Source organism: Erithacus rubecula (genome assembly GCF_903797595.1).
Source record: "Erithacus rubecula genome assembly, chromosome: 6".
Lineage (NCBI taxonomy): Eukaryota > Metazoa > Chordata > Aves > Passeriformes > Muscicapidae > Erithacus > Erithacus rubecula.
The window spans coordinates 46,129,402-46,147,246 of NC_136688.1; the positions used below are offsets into that span (position 1 = coordinate 46,129,402).

General features: G+C 40.8%; 1 protein-coding gene and 1 long non-coding RNA gene across 5 annotated transcripts; one reads left to right on the forward strand and one right to left on the reverse strand.

Annotated features, from left to right (window-relative positions):
• Window positions 1-1,182: 1,182 nt before the first annotated feature.
• On the reverse strand, window positions 1,183-10,602 carry LOC306803922 (alpha-1-antitrypsin-like). 4 transcript variants are annotated; one of them, XM_079309913.1, is made up of 7 exons: window positions 10,502-10,602; window positions 9,675-9,773; window positions 5,882-6,033; window positions 5,127-5,792; window positions 3,906-4,176; window positions 2,012-2,159; window positions 1,183-1,428 (listed from the first exon to the last, which is right to left on the reverse strand). In XM_079309913.1, exons 4-7 carry the CDS (start codon window positions 5,773-5,775, stop codon window positions 1,234-1,236), a joined length of 1,263 nt encoding a protein of 420 aa, XP_079166039.1. In that variant the 5' UTR covers window positions 5,776-5,792; window positions 5,882-6,033; window positions 9,675-9,773; window positions 10,502-10,602; the 3' UTR covers window positions 1,183-1,233. The 4 variants fall into 4 exon arrangements, with proteins under 4 accessions (XP_079166039.1, XP_079166040.1, XP_079166041.1 ...); XM_079309914.1 differs by lacking the exon at window positions 5,882-6,033 and having other exon boundaries at window positions 9,657-9,773; XM_079309915.1 differs by lacking the exon at window positions 5,882-6,033 and having other exon boundaries at window positions 9,636-9,773.
• Window positions 10,603-12,170: 1,568 nt separating this feature from the next.
• Window positions 12,171-17,576, forward strand: LOC306803793. The gene is made up of 3 exons (XR_013774702.1): window positions 12,171-12,292; window positions 16,340-16,389; window positions 17,425-17,576. It is a non-coding gene; the product is annotated as an uncharacterized lncRNA (long non-coding RNA).
• Window positions 17,577-17,845: the final 269 nt, after the last annotated feature.

Consider the following 17,845-nt stretch of genomic DNA (forward strand, 5'->3'; position numbering starts at 1 on the left):
AACATCATGTTAACAGAGGGTATTTACTAAGAACACAGAGAAGCAAGGGAGCTTTCCTTTAGACTGCAATAGGTGAGACAATGCTTTACACTACACTGATATAATCACACTAGCTCTTAATTTCACAGAAGACACACAAGACCTTGCTGAGGTTGTTTTTGTTTCCCAAGCCATTTGACTGCTCCCAGCATCATTGCCAATGACATGACACCATTTCATCTCTTCCCAAGCCCCACAGCTTTAGGGAAAACAGGGCCAGTTGTACTCCTTCTGATATCAGCTGCCAAGGCAAGTCCATTGCAGGTGGTTCCCAGCCAGCCTTCAAGCTGCCCTGTGTTCTACCTGGGTACCTGTCACCCCTACCTGGATCAGATCATTCACTTACTGCATGCTCCTTACCTACATTTTTGGCTGTAATAGGAGAAAAGCATTTGAAAGATCTCTGATTTTCCAGAGTCTCCTTATAGATTTTCCACAAATCTCAGGTGGCAGTATCCTTGTGTAATTACCATCCAAATACCTCACCTTCCCATTCAGCTACATCCTCCTTCTCACCACTGATGGATACACGTGTGAGAAGTCAGTAACTCCATCTAAATCTGTCAAATTGGTGGTGAACACGCGGTGAACATCTTCAGATTCAAGGCAGATTTGATCCTCCTGCTCTCTTTTAAGCTGCAAGAAACTCAGGAAGATTTGCTGCTCGATTGATACAAAGAATGATGAAAGGTTTCTGGTACAGAAAGCTGTTGAAGGCTGCTTTTCCCATTCCCATTGCTGTCTCCATTAGAAGCTTCAGGCTTCTGTGACCCTGCAATGCTGATCCAACTGTTCCCATCTCAGATTAATTTAGGGTAAATTACAACTATTTCTGCTTTGTTTGCAAAAATGTTCATAATTTTAAAAAAAAATCCGTAATTTTTTGCTGACTACCTCATATTAAGCAAGGGTCTTCCATTATAATATAAACATTTCTTTCCAAATCCTTGGCAAAGCTTAAGTCTTTCCTTGTCCTTCAGTCAGGTAAAAAAGGCATCATTTTCTAACTAAATTTAAAACAATTTCTTCCTTCCTCTTCAGCAAGTGTTATGGTCAATACCAATAGTTTTTGATGATGACATAAAAACAGTTACTAACAAAGAACCACATATGAGCTGGTACAAATGGAAGTAATGAATGTAATGCATTTCCACATCTTTAATTAGTAGTAGCAAACAAAATTCATATGTCACTTCAGCTAGTGATAGTTGGGTTAACAATTTTTCCTATGAAGAGTGTACTGTTTGTATCTCTATCAAAAATCAGCATGAGGAAGGGATGGCTGAATTCAATGGTTGGAGGAAGAGACATTGGCATTATTTCAACAGCAGTTGCTGCTGCTGCCTCTGTACCTTTCTCATCAACATCCAGACAAGCCTTGTGGACAACCTAGGAAAAAAGAAAATAGAGTCACTCTGGGCAGTCTTTGAGAAATGAATCTGAGTTCTTTTAAAGCAGCTGTGCTTTGAGGGATCCACTGAGAAGTGAGTAAAGGCAGAAGAGCTCTACTGCTGTAATCATGGCTGCTTAAATGAGGGTTAGGATGGAGCTATGAAAATCTCCTAAAAAGAGTCCAAATTATTGGATGAAGGATAGAGGCTCCACCTGTAATTGTTTGTCTGCACCTCCAAGACTGAGTCTCCAGGGTGAGGAGGACAGGTTGTGCTGTGCCTGGGAGCATTAGTGGTTTTCCTTGAGGACTCAGGGGTTGATGATTCTCTCATGTTTCAGATACTGCAGAAGAAATCTTGGCCAATACTAGTCTTGGAGAAAACAGACATGCAGCAATCTAATCTGATCTCCAGTGTCACCCAGGGCCAGCTTGATTTTGTAAGCTTGCAGGCTGAGCCCTGGCTGACCCAGCTGCAGGGAAGCTGGGATTCTATTTTCCTGGTGTTTCTGGATGCTACCACTGATGGGTTTTCCTGCATGTTTGTGAAAGAAAGAAAAGGAATAACAGCCACAGACTTACTTTGGAAACCTTCAGCTCTGGGGTGCCAGTGATGCCAGAGAGATCTGCCTGGTTGGTGAACACATCCACAATTCCCATCTTTCTAAGGGTGTTACTTATTTCATAGCTCCCAGAAATAGAAAATCTGGGGAAGTAGAGGTCCATAGAGCTGTTAGGTAGAAGAGAAACAAGAGGGTGGTGAGAAGGATTTTTTGACTGATATAAATGATGGTGAGAAATTTGTTTAACTCTCATGAGTGTCAAATCCAAGAGGTTTGGACCATAAATGTACAATGAGCACTAATTCAATTGCTGGTGCTTCTCATGGTGATACAAATATCATTCCTAGTCATAATAATAGCAATCATACTAGTATTTATCTGGTGTTTTGTTTCAGGAAATCTGAGAGCACTCTGCTAAGAACAGTAACCAGAGCCCCTCTTTACAGGCAGAGATGAGGGATAACCCATATTGCTCAGGAAGGTGGAGAGCTGAAGAGAAGTCCTGACAAAGTCTGCTTGAGGAGAAGTGTGGCAAATCCCAGCATTTCAAATCAAAGATTTTTTGGCATAACTGGGGCATTGGCATGGCCCCAGGAAAGGTCTGTTCCCTGCTGCCTGCACATTCCATGTCCTCTAATTGTCTTCTTCCTCTGGGCTGGCCATGTTCAAGTTTGCCTTTGGCTGTGATCTGCCTGTAGGCAGCTCCTGCTCAGTGTGCTTACTGTAGGATTTCTTTTCATGGCCTGTCCAGGGATCCTCAGGGATCCTGTCCAAGTCACCCACAGCAGTCATTACCCTTTAGGTAGCTCAAGTCTTTTGCTGCCTTGCCCAGAGACAGCTTGGGTGGAATATTGAACAGCAAAACAGATGGCACCCAAACTGCAGTGCTGTAGCCCTCATTTGGTACTGCCCAATCACCAGAAGAGGATGGGACCAAGTCTGTCAGCACTGGCAGCAGCTAAACAGTAGAACAGAAATTGACATTTTGTTCTCACAGTTTCTCAGAGCTTATTCCTATATTGATCCTCAATGACCTTGCAGCACAAATTCATTTAGGTTTTCCTGATACTGCAGCTGAGAATGATGCATTTTAATTTTGATGTTTGAGGTATCACATTATTAGCTCATATTCAGTTTGCTATTCATTATGTTTTTACTAACTGTGCTGGTATTTCTGTGATGATGCACTGAGATATATGGGTGTGAACTGCACAGTCTTATTAGTTGTGAATTAGGGCAGGGCTTGGTAAATTAAGCATGTATTAACTTGATATTACTCATCTACTGTTGCTAAGATCTCCTCACTCCCAGACAAACAAGGTTGTAAAATGCTGATGTTGGTGTCAATGGTTGAAGCTAACAGGAACTCATTAGATATTTATAGTTTCAAAACAAAATGCCAGAAAATCAGGACATCCACAATTAATCACTTGCCTGTTCTAATAACAACTGAATGCTGCAAGATAATTGTGTAGGACATATAATGTCTGTAAGCACTGCTACAAACTATAAGTTATGATTTATTTAAGGTTCAGAGTTATGCCTGAGTCACAGTGTATCAGTGACATAAGAGAGGAAAAACACAGCTGAAATCTCAGTATAGAAGATTTGGCTTAAAATTACAACCATTCCTCTCAGTCCATGGAACATTTTAGAAACACAAATCTAGGCTTGCTGTTCTTACAGAGGAAGAGGATGGCCTCTGCTCTGGTTGGGAGAGCAGCATGTCACTCAGCCATCAACAAAACAGTCGTTAAAAACCAACCAGCTGCAAGATTTTTGCAACTAGGGCACACAAGCCAAAAATACCCTGCTCAGTTCCCAGAATCGCCACGTTCACAGTGTTCGCATTCCCCAAAAAGAAAAAAATACTATAAATTAGGTGCTGCTGCAGCTGACTGGCAGAAGATTACCTCTGGAAGAGATGGTCTGACCATTTCTGGATGGTTTCCTTGTCCAGAGTTTGCTCTAAATGCTTCATTTTCCCTTTTGCTGGCAGAACCAGAAATGCAGTAGCACTGCCATTATAATGCAGCCGTACCACAGTGCATGACAGATCCTCATCAAAATAGAAGTCAAATCTGCCCATCTGGTGCATCATAGGGACTTTCACACTTGTTTCAGCATCCACAAAGAACTCCCTTTCTTCAGTATGCTCTGGTTTGAAAGGCTTTTCCCAGCTGCCTGATACAGAGAAGGAGAATTTAACTGAATATCCCATATTCCATCCCATCATAGACTATATTTTTATAGCTAGTAATAATATTCACCTATTTCTCCTTGTGTTAAATACAGAATTTTCCAACATAGCACTTTAGAATGTGTATCACAGAAATACAGGTTTCTTTTACCTGTTCAAGAGAGTGCATTGTATTCTACCTTCAATTTATGCTTCAGATGCCAGTAATGGAATAATCAGGTGGTTTTTTGTACCTACCATTGCTTTTCCATTCAGATCTCAGTGACTTTTCTGTAACCATCATCTGTATACTAATATACTGCATGCAATTAATTTCTATTGACTTTAATCATAAGCCTCAGTTTGTAGATAAAATAATGTAAGATCTCATATCTGAGGTATGTTATGTCAGGCTTATCACAGAAATGCACATCAGAAATGCACAGTGTTTCTGCTTTGCTCCTTAAAATGTTCTCCCCTGTTTGTCACTAGCTTTCCCCATAGATAAATGCTTGTGTGCATTTATAGAGGACTCTGATAGGGGAAAAAAGCAGTATGTAGTAAATCAGGCTATTGAATCATGCATAATTTAAAAAGAGGCATTAGGTCTTATCTAAGTCTCAGTGCCTTCACTGAAAGTCAGAAGAATATGGGACAGTTGGAGTTATGGTTCCACCCAGGAGCACCAGCTCTGGCTGTGTGGAAGGCTGTGCCTTGGAACAAAGCTCTTGGAGCTGTCACAGAGGAAAACAAGACTGTGTGGCCCCCAGCTGCCTCCCTATGCCAACAGGGGTCCTGTTAGCTCCCCACCACCTCCACTGTGCCATTAGGGGATCTTTTGGCCCAGCAAAGAGCGTTTGAAATTTTCCCCAGACCAGTTTTTAGCTGAGGTAGGCAACATTAGATTTGTTCATAAGAATGAATAGTGAGAATGTGAACTCTAGAGGAGGCTTACCTTTAAAGAAGACAAAGCTAGCCAGAAGCATTACAGTTTGTGGGTCCATGTCCTTGACCAAATTAGTAATTTTCCCATGTGTTTTCCTCTCTATATAATCATTGATCTGCTTTTCAGCTTCTGTGGGTTTGTTAAAGTCAGTTGTAAAGGCCTCCACCTGATACAGAGCTTTGGCATCATCCGAAAACTTTTTCAGGAGTTTCAGCTTCTCTGTTACAAAGATGGCATTCCCCATGTTGAGCTGGACTCCACCCTCAGGGTGGTTCAGCATATGGATTAGGTTCTGGAAGCCTTCATGTATCTCTTTCTCCTGAATCTCTGTAATGTTGAAGGCGAGTCCTTCCAGGATCTGAGACTGTGTGGCTGATCTGGCCCCAAGTGCCAGCATGGCAAAGGCAGAGGAGATGCTCACAGGAGAGAAGAAAATGTTCTTATTAGGTGCCTCCTGTGTAACCTCCCTAAAAAGCTGGAATGCAAAGTCAGCATTGTTGGGCACAAGTTTGAGGCAAGCAGTGGCTTCACCCCCATGGTGTACGTGGTGTTTAGGGTCATTTGGATCATGTCCACTGTGGTCACTGGATGGGAGCTGACTGTGGGCAACAGTGTGAAACCCAGCCAGCAGCAAACTTAGGTAGAATGTGCTCTTCATGTTCTTGTATTAAAATCCTATAGAGAAAAAAAAAAAAAAAAAAAAAGGAGATTTTATTACTGAGGTGAGTAAATTAATTAAGTAGAAAGAGCTATTCTGTCATTACCACTGAATTTTTAAGTCTTATCTCTTTCTTTTGTCCTCAGTTTCCATGTTCTCCAATTCTTGCCAGAATTTTTTTTTTTTTTTTTTTTTTTATTTTCCCAGGCCTCCTGGCAAGTCTCCGCCAACTCCTTCTGCCACCCCCACCCAAAATACCTGCAAAGACAAAATTCAGTATGGATTAGTTGAATACACAGCACCCTCAGCAGGCTGGAGAATGGAGCATATCCCATCAGAAAGCACCTTCTGGCTAATTGCTGAAAGGCTGTGGTACCACTCTGCTTCTGATGCTAATGGTCTGAATAATTCCTTAAAAGTTCATCATAGAAGGAGTCTGGGTGTGTTATGAGTTAGGGGATAAGGAGAAAATTCTTACAAGTGAGCAGCAATCAATATTTACATAAAAACAGGATTTGAGTAAACAGGCAGGCAGGAGATCTTTAAATAAACTTTTGGTCAGATTGATAAGATGTCCTCTTTAAATAAAGGACAGATAATTGGGGCTGTTCTTCAGTAGCAAGCCAGATATAAACACCTATCTAAGGAATAGGTGGGGTTTTCTTCTGAATAGAAATAAGGTAATGTTTTAAAAAATAATCTGAAACAACGTGCTGTCTTTTCAACAGCACCATTGGAGTGGGTTCATTTTCAGCACAGCAGAAGCAGTGAATTCCATTAACAAAGAGCAAGGCCTTATTTTTATCAGCTGCTCCACTGGTCAAAGGGTGAAGCATTTATCAATGTGTTACATTTGGCTGACATTCTGCACTGTATAAACACTTGAAAAGGGACCTTGGAAATGGGGTATGAATGTTCCAATGGGCCTCATTGCTGAGGAGGAATCTGGGGCACAGAAATGGTGCAAGAGTTGCACAGGGTTTGAGGAGATAATGAGCCAGACTTGCTAAAACTGTGCACAGAGAGATATATTACACCAATAGCACCTTTAATCTCTGGCATGCCTCAACTTGAAAGACTCGTTAGAAAGTGCTCTGCTTATGGTCCTGCTTTCTTTATATCATCAGAGGGAGCAATTTGTATTAGCAGTTGAATATCCACTTCCAGCTAGACTCATGAGAACAACAAAACCTTTTCAAGCTATAATCAAATATTCCAACATTTACGTTTGTTATAAGTAATTTTAAAAAGAAGGCTTATTTGCAATAACAGTATTATTAACAAGTGTAAGAAATATAAGGATTGATTTCTTGGTAGCTACATTTTCAATTACTGTACACAGTAGTTTTAAATGATAGTTTGGTCTCTTCTGATTTTGACATCAAAATAATTACCAATGTGTCTAGATACTTGTAACTTAACACAAGAGCTCCAGTTCTGAGTTTTCAGAACTGCTATGAGTGAGCCAATGTATTAGTCAGATTTTGAAAAGAAATCAACTCCCAAACAAAAGCATCAGAACTAAGCCTAATGTATTTTCACATATCCAGCAGGCTGATTCAGAAGCTGACTGTAGATATATTATTTACTATGAACTATTTACTCAGCTGCAGTCATAATTTATTAAGAACAACATGAATATCAAAAAAGAGAAACATTTTATTTTAAACATAAGTTGCCACCTGTTCTCTATCTCATCACATTTAATATTTATTACAAAATATAGCAGCTGATAGATAGGCTTTTCTATGTACTCCTCAAACTGCCAATTCTATTTATTTGGAATGCAAAGCAGAAAGTGATTTTAACTGACTTGACCCCAAAATTTTGGTCAAAGGATATAGAATGGTTTTGCTGTCAGGGTTCTGTAAAATATTAGTTACAGTGTTCTGAAGGCAATTTTCCCTATCCTGATATTTTTTCTCTATGTAGTTACAACATGTTCACATTTTGTGGTTAATTTATGTACTTTCATGGAATTAATTTCATTTTATTACAGCTCTGAATCCACAGATAATTAAATACAATCTGAATCATCCATCTGTTACTCAGTACTGGCCAATCACAAACAGTCAAGATTCATGAGTCAGACCTCACAAAAATCTTGATAATGGTTAGTTTTAAAGGCATAAGATTATAAAATACTTAGCAGCTGTGATTTGTAGAGGTTTTTTTGTTGTTGTTTAAGCCTTCAAGATACAAGTGGACCTTTTCAATAGTCCCTGTTTTGAAACCTAGTGGAACTTTCATAATAAGATTTGCACTCTCTGAACCTTCAGAATATTATTGGGGATTATTATTTCATATTTGATACTTACTATTTCATTTAATGTTATAGTGGCTTCTAGGTTGGCAAGTGATCAACCACTGACAAATTGACAACAAACACCCTTTCAGCAGGAAACAGAAGAGGCAGATTCTCATATGGTCTTAAAGACTGATGGATTTTCCTATGGAGTATAGTTGCTAATGATTTATTAAAAAGCAAAGGGCTGAGAACCTGTGCTGTAAAGCCTTTTGGAAATTCCCAGACTGAAGGAGTTAAATTTTCAGAAATCTTTTTAAGATCTTTACTTTTATAATTTCCAGAAAAAAAAAAACCAACAGTTTATCCATTAACATGGCAGTAGAAATGAAAAACACTTCAATTCTAGTTCCAAATCTAGTCTGGCTAGTTGAATAGCCTGGAAGGAAACACATTAACCTCTGCCTCTTTTCTTTGTGTGTGTTACACAATGACAGTTTATTTGTGGTGTTCAAGAATAGGTTTCTTTAAAGAAGAGCTTTCAATGAAACCAGACAATGATACAAGAGCATGCCAGCACTTGGAGGACAGTGTTTTCAGCAATTTAGCATTTGCTGAATGTATTACCTCTTCCCTAGCACATAATATTCCCTACCATGCAACCAGAAATAAAATGGAGAACACTGGGATTAACTGAAGTTACCTTAGAATAATTTCACCAGAATACCTGGGAGTGGGCTGGACTGAGTTTTCTGACTGACAGAACTTTCTTCTTTGGGGATATAGCTGTTTTGTCCATTTTAGGGCTGATTTCTGTCTCTATGATTTGAAGAGATTCTTTCTGCCTTTAGAGTCCCATGTAATATTCCAGGAGATGAATATTTATCCCATACTGCTCCCATCAGCGGTCCTCACTGGTAATCTCATTTCAGACAACATAAAAATTTGCACTACTCAAAAACATTTGAAGGCCTAAATAGAAAACCTGTTTGCTCACCAGATGGTGCTGCTCCCCTCCTGATTGTTTCTGAAGAAGGAAAGCTGAGAAATCTTTTTCCTGAAAGCGGCAACTGTGGGGGCACTGGGCACATCAACCTACAGCACCACAACCACCAGTGGTGTCTGCTGAACTAAAATCTGCTACTCAGATGAAAAGAATCACCCAAGCACACAAAAAGTCACAAAAGAAGGACTAGCCATACCTCTGTGTGAGAACATAATCTCAGAAGCCAGTCCAGAACCACCTATTCAAAGGAGCAGCACAAGCTAACATGTGCTTTCCTGGCTGGTCAGAAAGCTCTGCATATTTAATCATATGCACCTGAACAAGCTCAGGGCCTGTTCCAGAATGATCATCTAGACATTCATGTCTCTTATCATTCAAAGTTTTGATACCTCTATGCCTGAGCCCCTGAGGAGATTGCAAACACAAACCAAGGGCATTGAACTGTTCAGAGAATCCACTGTGAATATTTCATTAAAAGGAATTCCTTTTGCAGTAGAAATGTGGAAGCCTAGTTTACATTATCCTTTAGAAATGTATGTGACTGTTCACAGGGCTGTTTTGTGGTTTTTTTTAATCTTCTGTGAGCCAGCTTAGCATTGGAGAACTCACCCAGAAAGTAGCATCACCCACCTCTAAGCCTCCTTTTACCTGGAAACAGGTGAACATGAGCTCTCACTCTTCTACCAGGCCACCATGAGTATTTGCTGTTGAACTGAGTTACTGCACACACTCAGGGATGAAGCATCACTGGGGCCAAGGGAATAAAAAATAAACAAAAAATAATTAGTGTAGTGGTTAGGATAGAGGGGATTTTCTTGAACAAACCAGACCAGGTTCTCAGTTTCTCTATTTCAATGTACACCTGACCACAACCCAGTTTCTGGGTTAAAAGTGTTGTCCTCACTGTGCTCTTCTGAGCACGTGAAAATCAACAATTTCTTCACTTCCCTCTCAATGGGCCTGTAATCTGATGATTACCTCAAAAATGTCTTATCTAAAAGGGAAGTAGCCATGAGATACACCATTCCCTAAGCAATAGTATTTCTTGTAGACCTTCAGTGTAAAAATCACCAGAGTTACTTAAAAAGAAGAACCAACACATTAAAAAAAATTCTAAGCACCCATCCTCAGGCTTTTAATGAATCAGGATCTATTTCTAGCAAGAGATATATCAGGAAAAGTCCCCCTTCTAGGATTTCTTGGCTCCAGAGACCACCTTGTTTTCTGGCAAGACACCCTGCTCTGCTTTTTTTTTTTTCTTACTCCGTCTTCCAGTGACCTGACAATGTGTAGGGAACTCATTGCCTCAATTATGATGCCTATGTCCTTTATATCCAGGTGACATGATAAAAACCGCATTATATAGGACAGTTTCAGTATAAGATACAACCCTAGAAAAGATTTAAAACTGGTTGCCTTCAGCAAGAGGAGGCACTTTAAAAGTTTTTATAAGAAGCAAAAAAATCACTACTTACAGCAGCTTCCAAGGATCCTGCTGTCTTCACCAGGACTATGCTGCAGCTCCCTCTGTTATTTATACAGCATTATGAAAGCAAAATGTCCTCTAGAAAACATTAACCAGGACAGACAAGTTATTACTTTAGGAATGGTGCCGAGTAAACAGTGAAGACAATTTTTCTGGGCAGGCACCTGATTTTTGCTGTATATGCATGGCCAGACTCAGCCTTTTCTTACAACAGTCCTAAGAGTCCCCTTCAATTCTACACATCCTCCTGATGGGACTCTGACTACTCACTCTGGGAGGTAATTCACATGCATCATTAACTTCTGCAAACTGCATGAGTTTATACAGTAGAAGTAACTGAAGTGAGTAAAATGAAACATACACATAATACTAGATATGAGCCTAAGGAAAAGGCAGCTGTGGATGCATGTACAGCCAGATCTCAATTTAGTATTTTCCTATGAGGTATTTTTCTTCCTCTATACCAGACTTTTAATAGTTTTTATTTGGCATATTTGTTTTTACTTATATGCTATTTCTTAATTACCTGCATTGCCATTAGTAAGGTCCAATTTCTAGGGACATCTCTTTTTAAACTGAAGCTGCAGTACAGATGTTTGCAGTGGCTGGGGTGCTGTGGGGATGGCAGAGATGTGCATCCAGACCCCATGGCACTCAGCACACCTCAGCCAGAGTGGAGGCACCCAGTGCCTCATGCAGCAATGGATGGAGGGACAAACTGCTGCTCTGTGCTCCCAGTGTGGGCTGGCACAAGGTTCAGCACTTCCAAAAGGCAGACAGGGAAGGGCAGGCCAGGAGAGCAGAGCCTGCTTTCACACAGAGCTGGAGCCACGAGGTCAGCTGTGTTTCACAGGGTCCCCTGTCAGGGTGTGCTCCTGCAGCACCCATGGAGGGACAGCCACAGTGTGCCAGTGTGGGTATGACTGAGGGATTGGAAAAGTCACAGGTCAGTGCCCCAGTGAACACCTTCCATCCAGGAGGAGGGATTCAATGAGAAAATGTGCTGTACATCATATACACCATAGGTTGGTAAATAAATCCAAGCTCATCAAGTCCAACCATTAACCCAGCACTGAGAATTCCATCACTAAACCTTGTGGTTAAGGGCCAGATCTGCACATCTGTTAAATATCTCCAAGGATGGTAATGCCACCACTTCCCTGGGCAACCTGTTCCAGTGATCATAATCCTTTTGGAGAAGAATTTTTTCCTAATATCCAATGTGAATGCCTTCTGACACAACCTGAAGCCATTGCCTCTTTTTCTATCACATGTTACTTGGGAGAAGAGACCAACCCCACCTGGATGCAACTTCCTTTCAGTAGCTGTGGAGAGTGATCAGCTGTTCCCTGAGCCACCTTTTCCCCAGCATAAACAACCCCAGCTCCTCCAGCTGCTCCTCATAAAACTTGTGCTCCAGACTCTTCACCAGCTCTGTTGCCCTTCTCTGGACATTCTGAAGTGCCTCAAAGTCCTTCTTGTAAAAAATGGCTTTTCTATTAGTGCATGTTAAAGGAGTCTTTCAGAAAAAAAAAAAAAAGCTTTACAATAACAGAATAAAGGTTTTGGAAGGATTTTCCTCTGGACCATTCCTCAGGGGTTAGCAATGAATGGAAGAATTTCTTCTCCTCTCTTTTCCAGCCTGCATGCCTGCACATGGTACAGCATGGAAAGTTCTGTGCATTTAGGGCTGATGGAGCTTCTGCAAATCCTCTCCTTCCTGGCTTCTACCTCTTTCTCTTCTGTGGAGCCTTTTACCTGTGCAAAGATAAGCAGAATGGTTCAGAAGTTTTGATCCAGACTGCTAGTAAATGTGTTTGAATTGTTTAGAGGCTGAAAAAAGCAGCTGGGCCCGTGCAGCCTGTTTGTTCTGTAAACCAACAAATGAAAATAGCTTCTGAGGTTACAAAAGTTAGCTAAAGCATATTCAGATTGCAGATGAATAACACATGCACTGGGAGAAAAATGAGAGCACAAAAGTTCACCTTTGAGCAAAGTTACTGAAAAAAGTGAAGAAAAAACCAATCAATGTAATATGACTTTATTTAAGAGCAATTTATTATTGCAATTTGAATTGTAATTAGAAGTGCCTTTCACCTGCTGACATTTGTATGGGAGTGCAAGAGGGAAAAGAAGTAAATAAAATCTAATCTATATCAATCTCCAATATTATATCCAATGTGATACCTATTTTCTTTTTTCTCATCTAAATAATGGTTTCATCCAATCATGTAAACCATCCTGAAATTTGCTCAGACTCTGTTTCAATATTTGATGTCAGAATATGTTGCATAGAAACTTGTAGCTCTCTTTTAATGCAGTCAGTAAGCTTACCAGAGCACTGCTCTGGTATTCTGAAAGAGCAATCCTTCCATTTGGTCCTGTGATCTGCAATATTAGGTGTATTATTACTTTGAACTCCAAATTAGTCTGTAGTTTTTGAATTATTATTATTATTATTACTATTATTATTATTGCTAATAACACTGTTTCATTTTTCAGTAAATTGACAACATTAATAAGAGTTGTCCATTATGAATTCCCTTGAAATCAGACTGGCTGTAATGCAAAAAGAATTAATTATTTACACTAGAAGAACTGTATGCTTGCTTCTCTAGTAGAGAAACACTTTCATCTTTTTAAAATATTTAGCTAATTTCCCTAAAAGCCATTTTAAAACACAGTGGGTTGTTGCTGTTCTGATGATGCCCTCTGGAGTACAGAGAGCAGAGTCCCTCTGATAGCACTGAGAGTGAATGTCAGCATGGAGCTGGTGAAAGCTGCATCCCACTCTCTCCTGCCAGGCTGCATTTAATTTGTGGAGCTCTGTGTTTCTAGAGCAAAGGCACTTGTGGCTACATGGACCACTTCAGTAGTGACCTGCTGGAACAAGTGCCAATGCAGACCAAGCAATTGTGTCCAATGTTTCCAATGAGAACACAGCAGACCTTCACCTTCAAGTTCCTTCTTCTTTTCTTTCATGCTGTGCATTGGTCTTGCCCCCTGCCAGCCCCACAAAGTAGGTCTGGGCTCACTCCATGGGGGAATGTCGTGCTCAGACACAAATTCCAGCTCCAGTGAGGGAATGCACAGACAGTACTGTCCCCTGAGCCCCTGCAGTGGGTCCCTTCCCTTAGTGCCAGTCTGGCAGCAGTTTCTTTCTGCAATGCAGTCAAGACCTTCTGGATCCTGAGGAGAGTTATGTTCTATCACTTTCAAAATCTGCTTCCTTCTCTCAGGCTGTGGTTGCTTTAACCTGATCAAGGTACAGAATGCTGCTGCAGGGTTGTCTCATCCCCCTGCATCTGTGCCATCTCTCTAGGATGGCTCATGGTCTCTGGGGGCTGGAGCCCAGGGCAAGTGGGAAGAGTCTGGGGGAACAGGTCTTTTTCAGCCTGGAGAAGGCCAAGGAGAGGCTGAGCTTGCTGTCCTCTCACACATAATGGGACAAGTTAGAGATCAGATGGAGCCAGAGGTGCTCCGTGGTGGTGAGCAAGGCAGGGATGCAAGCTGCAGCAAGGGAAATGCCAATGAGATCTATGGAGAGGAGTGTTCACAGGGAGGTGAAATACAAGGGCACATCTCTGTGTGAGGCTGTGAAACTGCAGTCCTTGAAATATCCAAAACCTGGCTGGACATGGCCCTGAGCAACCTGTGCTAGATTCCAGGCTGGTGCTGCTGTGAGCAGGTGGTGGGATTGGATGACATTCCAACATTGAAAGTGCCTTCCAGCACAAATTATTCTACTTTTCTAACAAAAGAGGCTATGAGAACATGCTCCCAGCAGTCCCTGTCTCCACGTGCACTGCAGGTTCACATTTCATCCAGCTGGGAAACTCCCCTCTGCTTCTCTCCCCATGAGTCCAGAGGCTTTTCCCTGAAACACTGCTCCTGGGAAGGTGTCATCCTGCTGGTCCTCAGGCATGCCCCAGCACAGCCAGCACAAGGCAAGCAGGCAGGCTGCCTCCTGACTGCCCAGACACAGAGCACAGCACACAAAATGCACAATGGGGGCAAACAAATCTGGTGGGCCGTGTGGTGGGGAGATGGAATCTGGTGAATCTTGGAATTGGTGAACCTGAACGGACTATTTAAAAAGTTGTTATGAAAGAAATATTTGATATACCCATTTTCTTTCACATATGTCTGTTAAGATGGTGAGTTTTCAGATGTGTCCCTAGTGGGGGGCTCAAGAAGTTGGAATTTAATTCCATTTACTTTCTAAGTGTGCAAAAAGCATGACTGTGTCTCAACAGGTCTGAATGTTTGCTGTCTTCTCCCAGGACAAGCTAAAACATCTCCCCAGATGAAGTTGTGTGATTGCAAAGGGGAGAGCTGTCTCTGATTAGTGATAACATCCTTTAGCACAGGAGAACACATTTTGGAAAATGTTCAAGTACACACTCGTTTGTCTTGCACATACACATTTTTTATTGAGTAGATTTATGTTCTTCTTTCCTGACCCATGAATACACAATATATGTGAGCCAGTCTGAGAAAAAATGTTGACAAATCTTTACTTTTATGTGGATAAATCTTCCTCTCTGTGTCCCTTTACAATTGCTCTCTACGGAGAGCCACAGGAAAGAGGAGGATCCAGTGAACCTGTTGCTTCTATGCTCTAAAACTATGTGGTTTGAATATACTCAGTGATAGGTCTTTATTTTGGTAATGGTTGCTTCTTTCACTAAAGAAAGGTCTTGGGTTTCTCCAGGTTTAAATTGTCTGCACACCTCTTGCCTGAGCTGAGACATGGTCCATAGGTCATGAACTCTGGAAGCTGCTCAGGGGCCAACTTCAGTACATGACTTGTAGAAACTCTTTCTGCTTTCAAATCTCTCCTTAAAAAGCACATCACCTCTGTTCATATACCTTAAAATTTCTCTGAAATGGCTAGGAAATTGGGGACACACAAATATTCAGCAGAATGAAAACTAGCTGATTATTTAGCTGGATTTTAAACCCATAAGTCTATCATCTGTGTGTTGGAATAATTTCTCCAGCACTTGCTCTGTCTTCTCTTGCCCTAGAATCCTATTTTTTGGTCTCACCCACCATATGTACTGATTATTATGCACTTAGACACCTCAGAAATGGGAGACTGCAGGTGATAAATCTGGAACTCCTGGAAGAGCTGTCACATTCCAGGTGCCTCAGTGGGACACAGCAACTGCAAACTCCTGCAGTTAGGAAATGCCAGGATGAAGGTGCTGTGCTGTGCTTTTTGAGGAAAGGTGGGACTGGTGGAGTCCTGCTCCACTGACACTGATTTGACATTACATTTCTTCAGAGAAGAGACCTCAGTCTTACTTCCAAGCACATATATTCATATACTTGGAAGAAGCAATATCCAGCATTTTTTTCAACAAGGTGCCTTTTTCAAGGTGCCTTTCCTGAAGGAAAATATAAAGATATCTGCACAGAAGGTCTTGAGACTTATTTGTCAGTGCCACATGAATTTCCTAATATTTAAACAGACAGTTGTGCAAATTCAGCATTGATTTAGCTCAGTTTTTAGTTGACATTGAGTATACTTTGCAATTATTTACATGATGGTGATCATAGACAGGTAGTAAACAGATCCAGCTAGTCTTGACCATCACCACAAGTAACCTGACACCCAACACAATCTGTGCACTGATATTAGCAGACAGGAGTTACTCTATGTCTTTGGTGAAGAGAAATAGCTTGAAATCTCTCTTACACAGTAAAAATGCATTTTCATGCCCAATTTCATTGATAGTCTTGTTCTGCTTATAATGAGAAGACTTGTGTGGTTTTATTTTTACTTTCTGCCTCTTTTATTACTCCTCAGAAACTCATCCAGCTTTTGGGAGATGGTGGCCATGGAGGTGACTGGAGATGGAAAGCTAAAAGGTAAAACCAGATTTTTGGGGCTCTGAAGGTTTCAGTTTGTGAAAGATCTGATGATCAGTAGCTGTTTCTAAATATATCCATTTTTTGAAGATATTTATTCCTGCTCTAGTCAATTATCTCCAGTGCACAGAGTCTGTCCTGTTCTTCATATTCTTTCAGCTGTTGAACAATGTTATAAACCCAGACTCTGTCATAAACATTAACCAGATCAGGGACAGATAATCATTCCTGAGGAACAGCAAATAATGTAGATATGTTTTTCTTTTTTTCCCAAAAGCCTGGAGACTTTCTAGTTAGGGGAAGGTCAGCTGTGTGGTGAAGAGGGAAGAGCCTCTGACTGGGTGAAGTACTCCTGTCAAAACTCAACTTCATCCAGACATGTTGTGTCAGGTAGTCCAGAGAAACTTCTGAAGCTTTTGCTGAATCTGCTGAATAGTTTCTTCTCAAATACTTTTCAGATGAAAATTTAAAGAATTTAATTTTGATGGTTTCTCAACTGGAACTGTATTTTAGAAGCTTCTTTAAAATGTCTGACTCTTACAATACCTCTCTCAGCTCAGTAATTTGCTGCTTTTCAGCTGGGGTCAGACAAAACCTGCTGATCTCTTGGAGAAACTTTCAGCTCATTTACTCAGAAAATGGAAAGCTTTCTGACAATGTTTTTCATCCAAAGGGAAAATTTGAAACTAGCTGTTAGAACTGCTCTGGCATGGTGTTTCATTCCCTCAGGAGCAGATCTGGGGATGCCAGCAGTGGGAATTAGGGAAGGGTGTGGAGAACTGTGTACAGGGACTAATCTGCCTCCAAGGGGAAAGGCTCCCATCCCACACACACTTCAGCAGAGCTGAGTCCTGCTTCTGGTGACTGAAACTCCTGAATGCCATGAAAGTACAAGGAGTAGCTGGCACAATTGATGCCTGCAATATTGTAGCAATCAATTGCTATGAAATATTTTTAATAGTGTTCTTACAAAACCTGTTTTTTTTTTTTTTTTTTTTTTTTTTTTTTTTTTTTTTTTTTTTCTATTATCTTCAGGTGTGTTTAAGGAGAACAATATTGATGGGTGTGAGAGAGCAGCTGGTTCCAGCTATGAGATGGAAATCAATCACCTCAATCAGTCAGAGGAGACCTTGTGTCTTTTGGACTCAGGCAGTATAAGCAGAGGCAGGTGATCTAGTAATGTGAAATGTGCAGTTGTTTGCTCAATAAATTAAATTCACATTTGGAAAAAAAAAAAAACAGTGCAGGAAGAAGGCTGTGTTTCTGGTTAGGATCAAGAAGTGAAATTTCCAGTAAAACTGAAATGGAAGAAAACCAACAAGAAACCAGAGAGAGCCTGCAGTGTGGAATCTGTAGGTGCCTAAAGCATGTAATTTATACCCTTTCTTGCCCTTAGACATGAAACATAACATTTTTTTACATTCCCATCTCATCCCTGCCAATAACCAACTGATGG

What these genes read in the sequence shown, in the direction of transcription:
- LOC306803922 (XM_079309913.1), bottom strand. Translation starts at nt 5,775, where the DNA reads ATGAAGAGCACATTCTACCTAAGTTTGCTGCTGGCTGGGTTTCACACT. An exon ending in TAGCTTTGTCTTCTTTAAAG is followed by an intron (nt 4,177 to 5,126) that starts GTAAGCCTCCTC and finishes TCTCTGTATCAG; the next exon opens with GCAGCTGGGAAAAGCCTTTC. An exon ending in TCAGACCATCTCTTCCAGAG is followed by an intron (nt 2,160 to 3,905) that starts GTAATCTTCTGC and finishes TCTACCTAACAG; the next exon opens with CTCTATGGACCTCTACTTCC.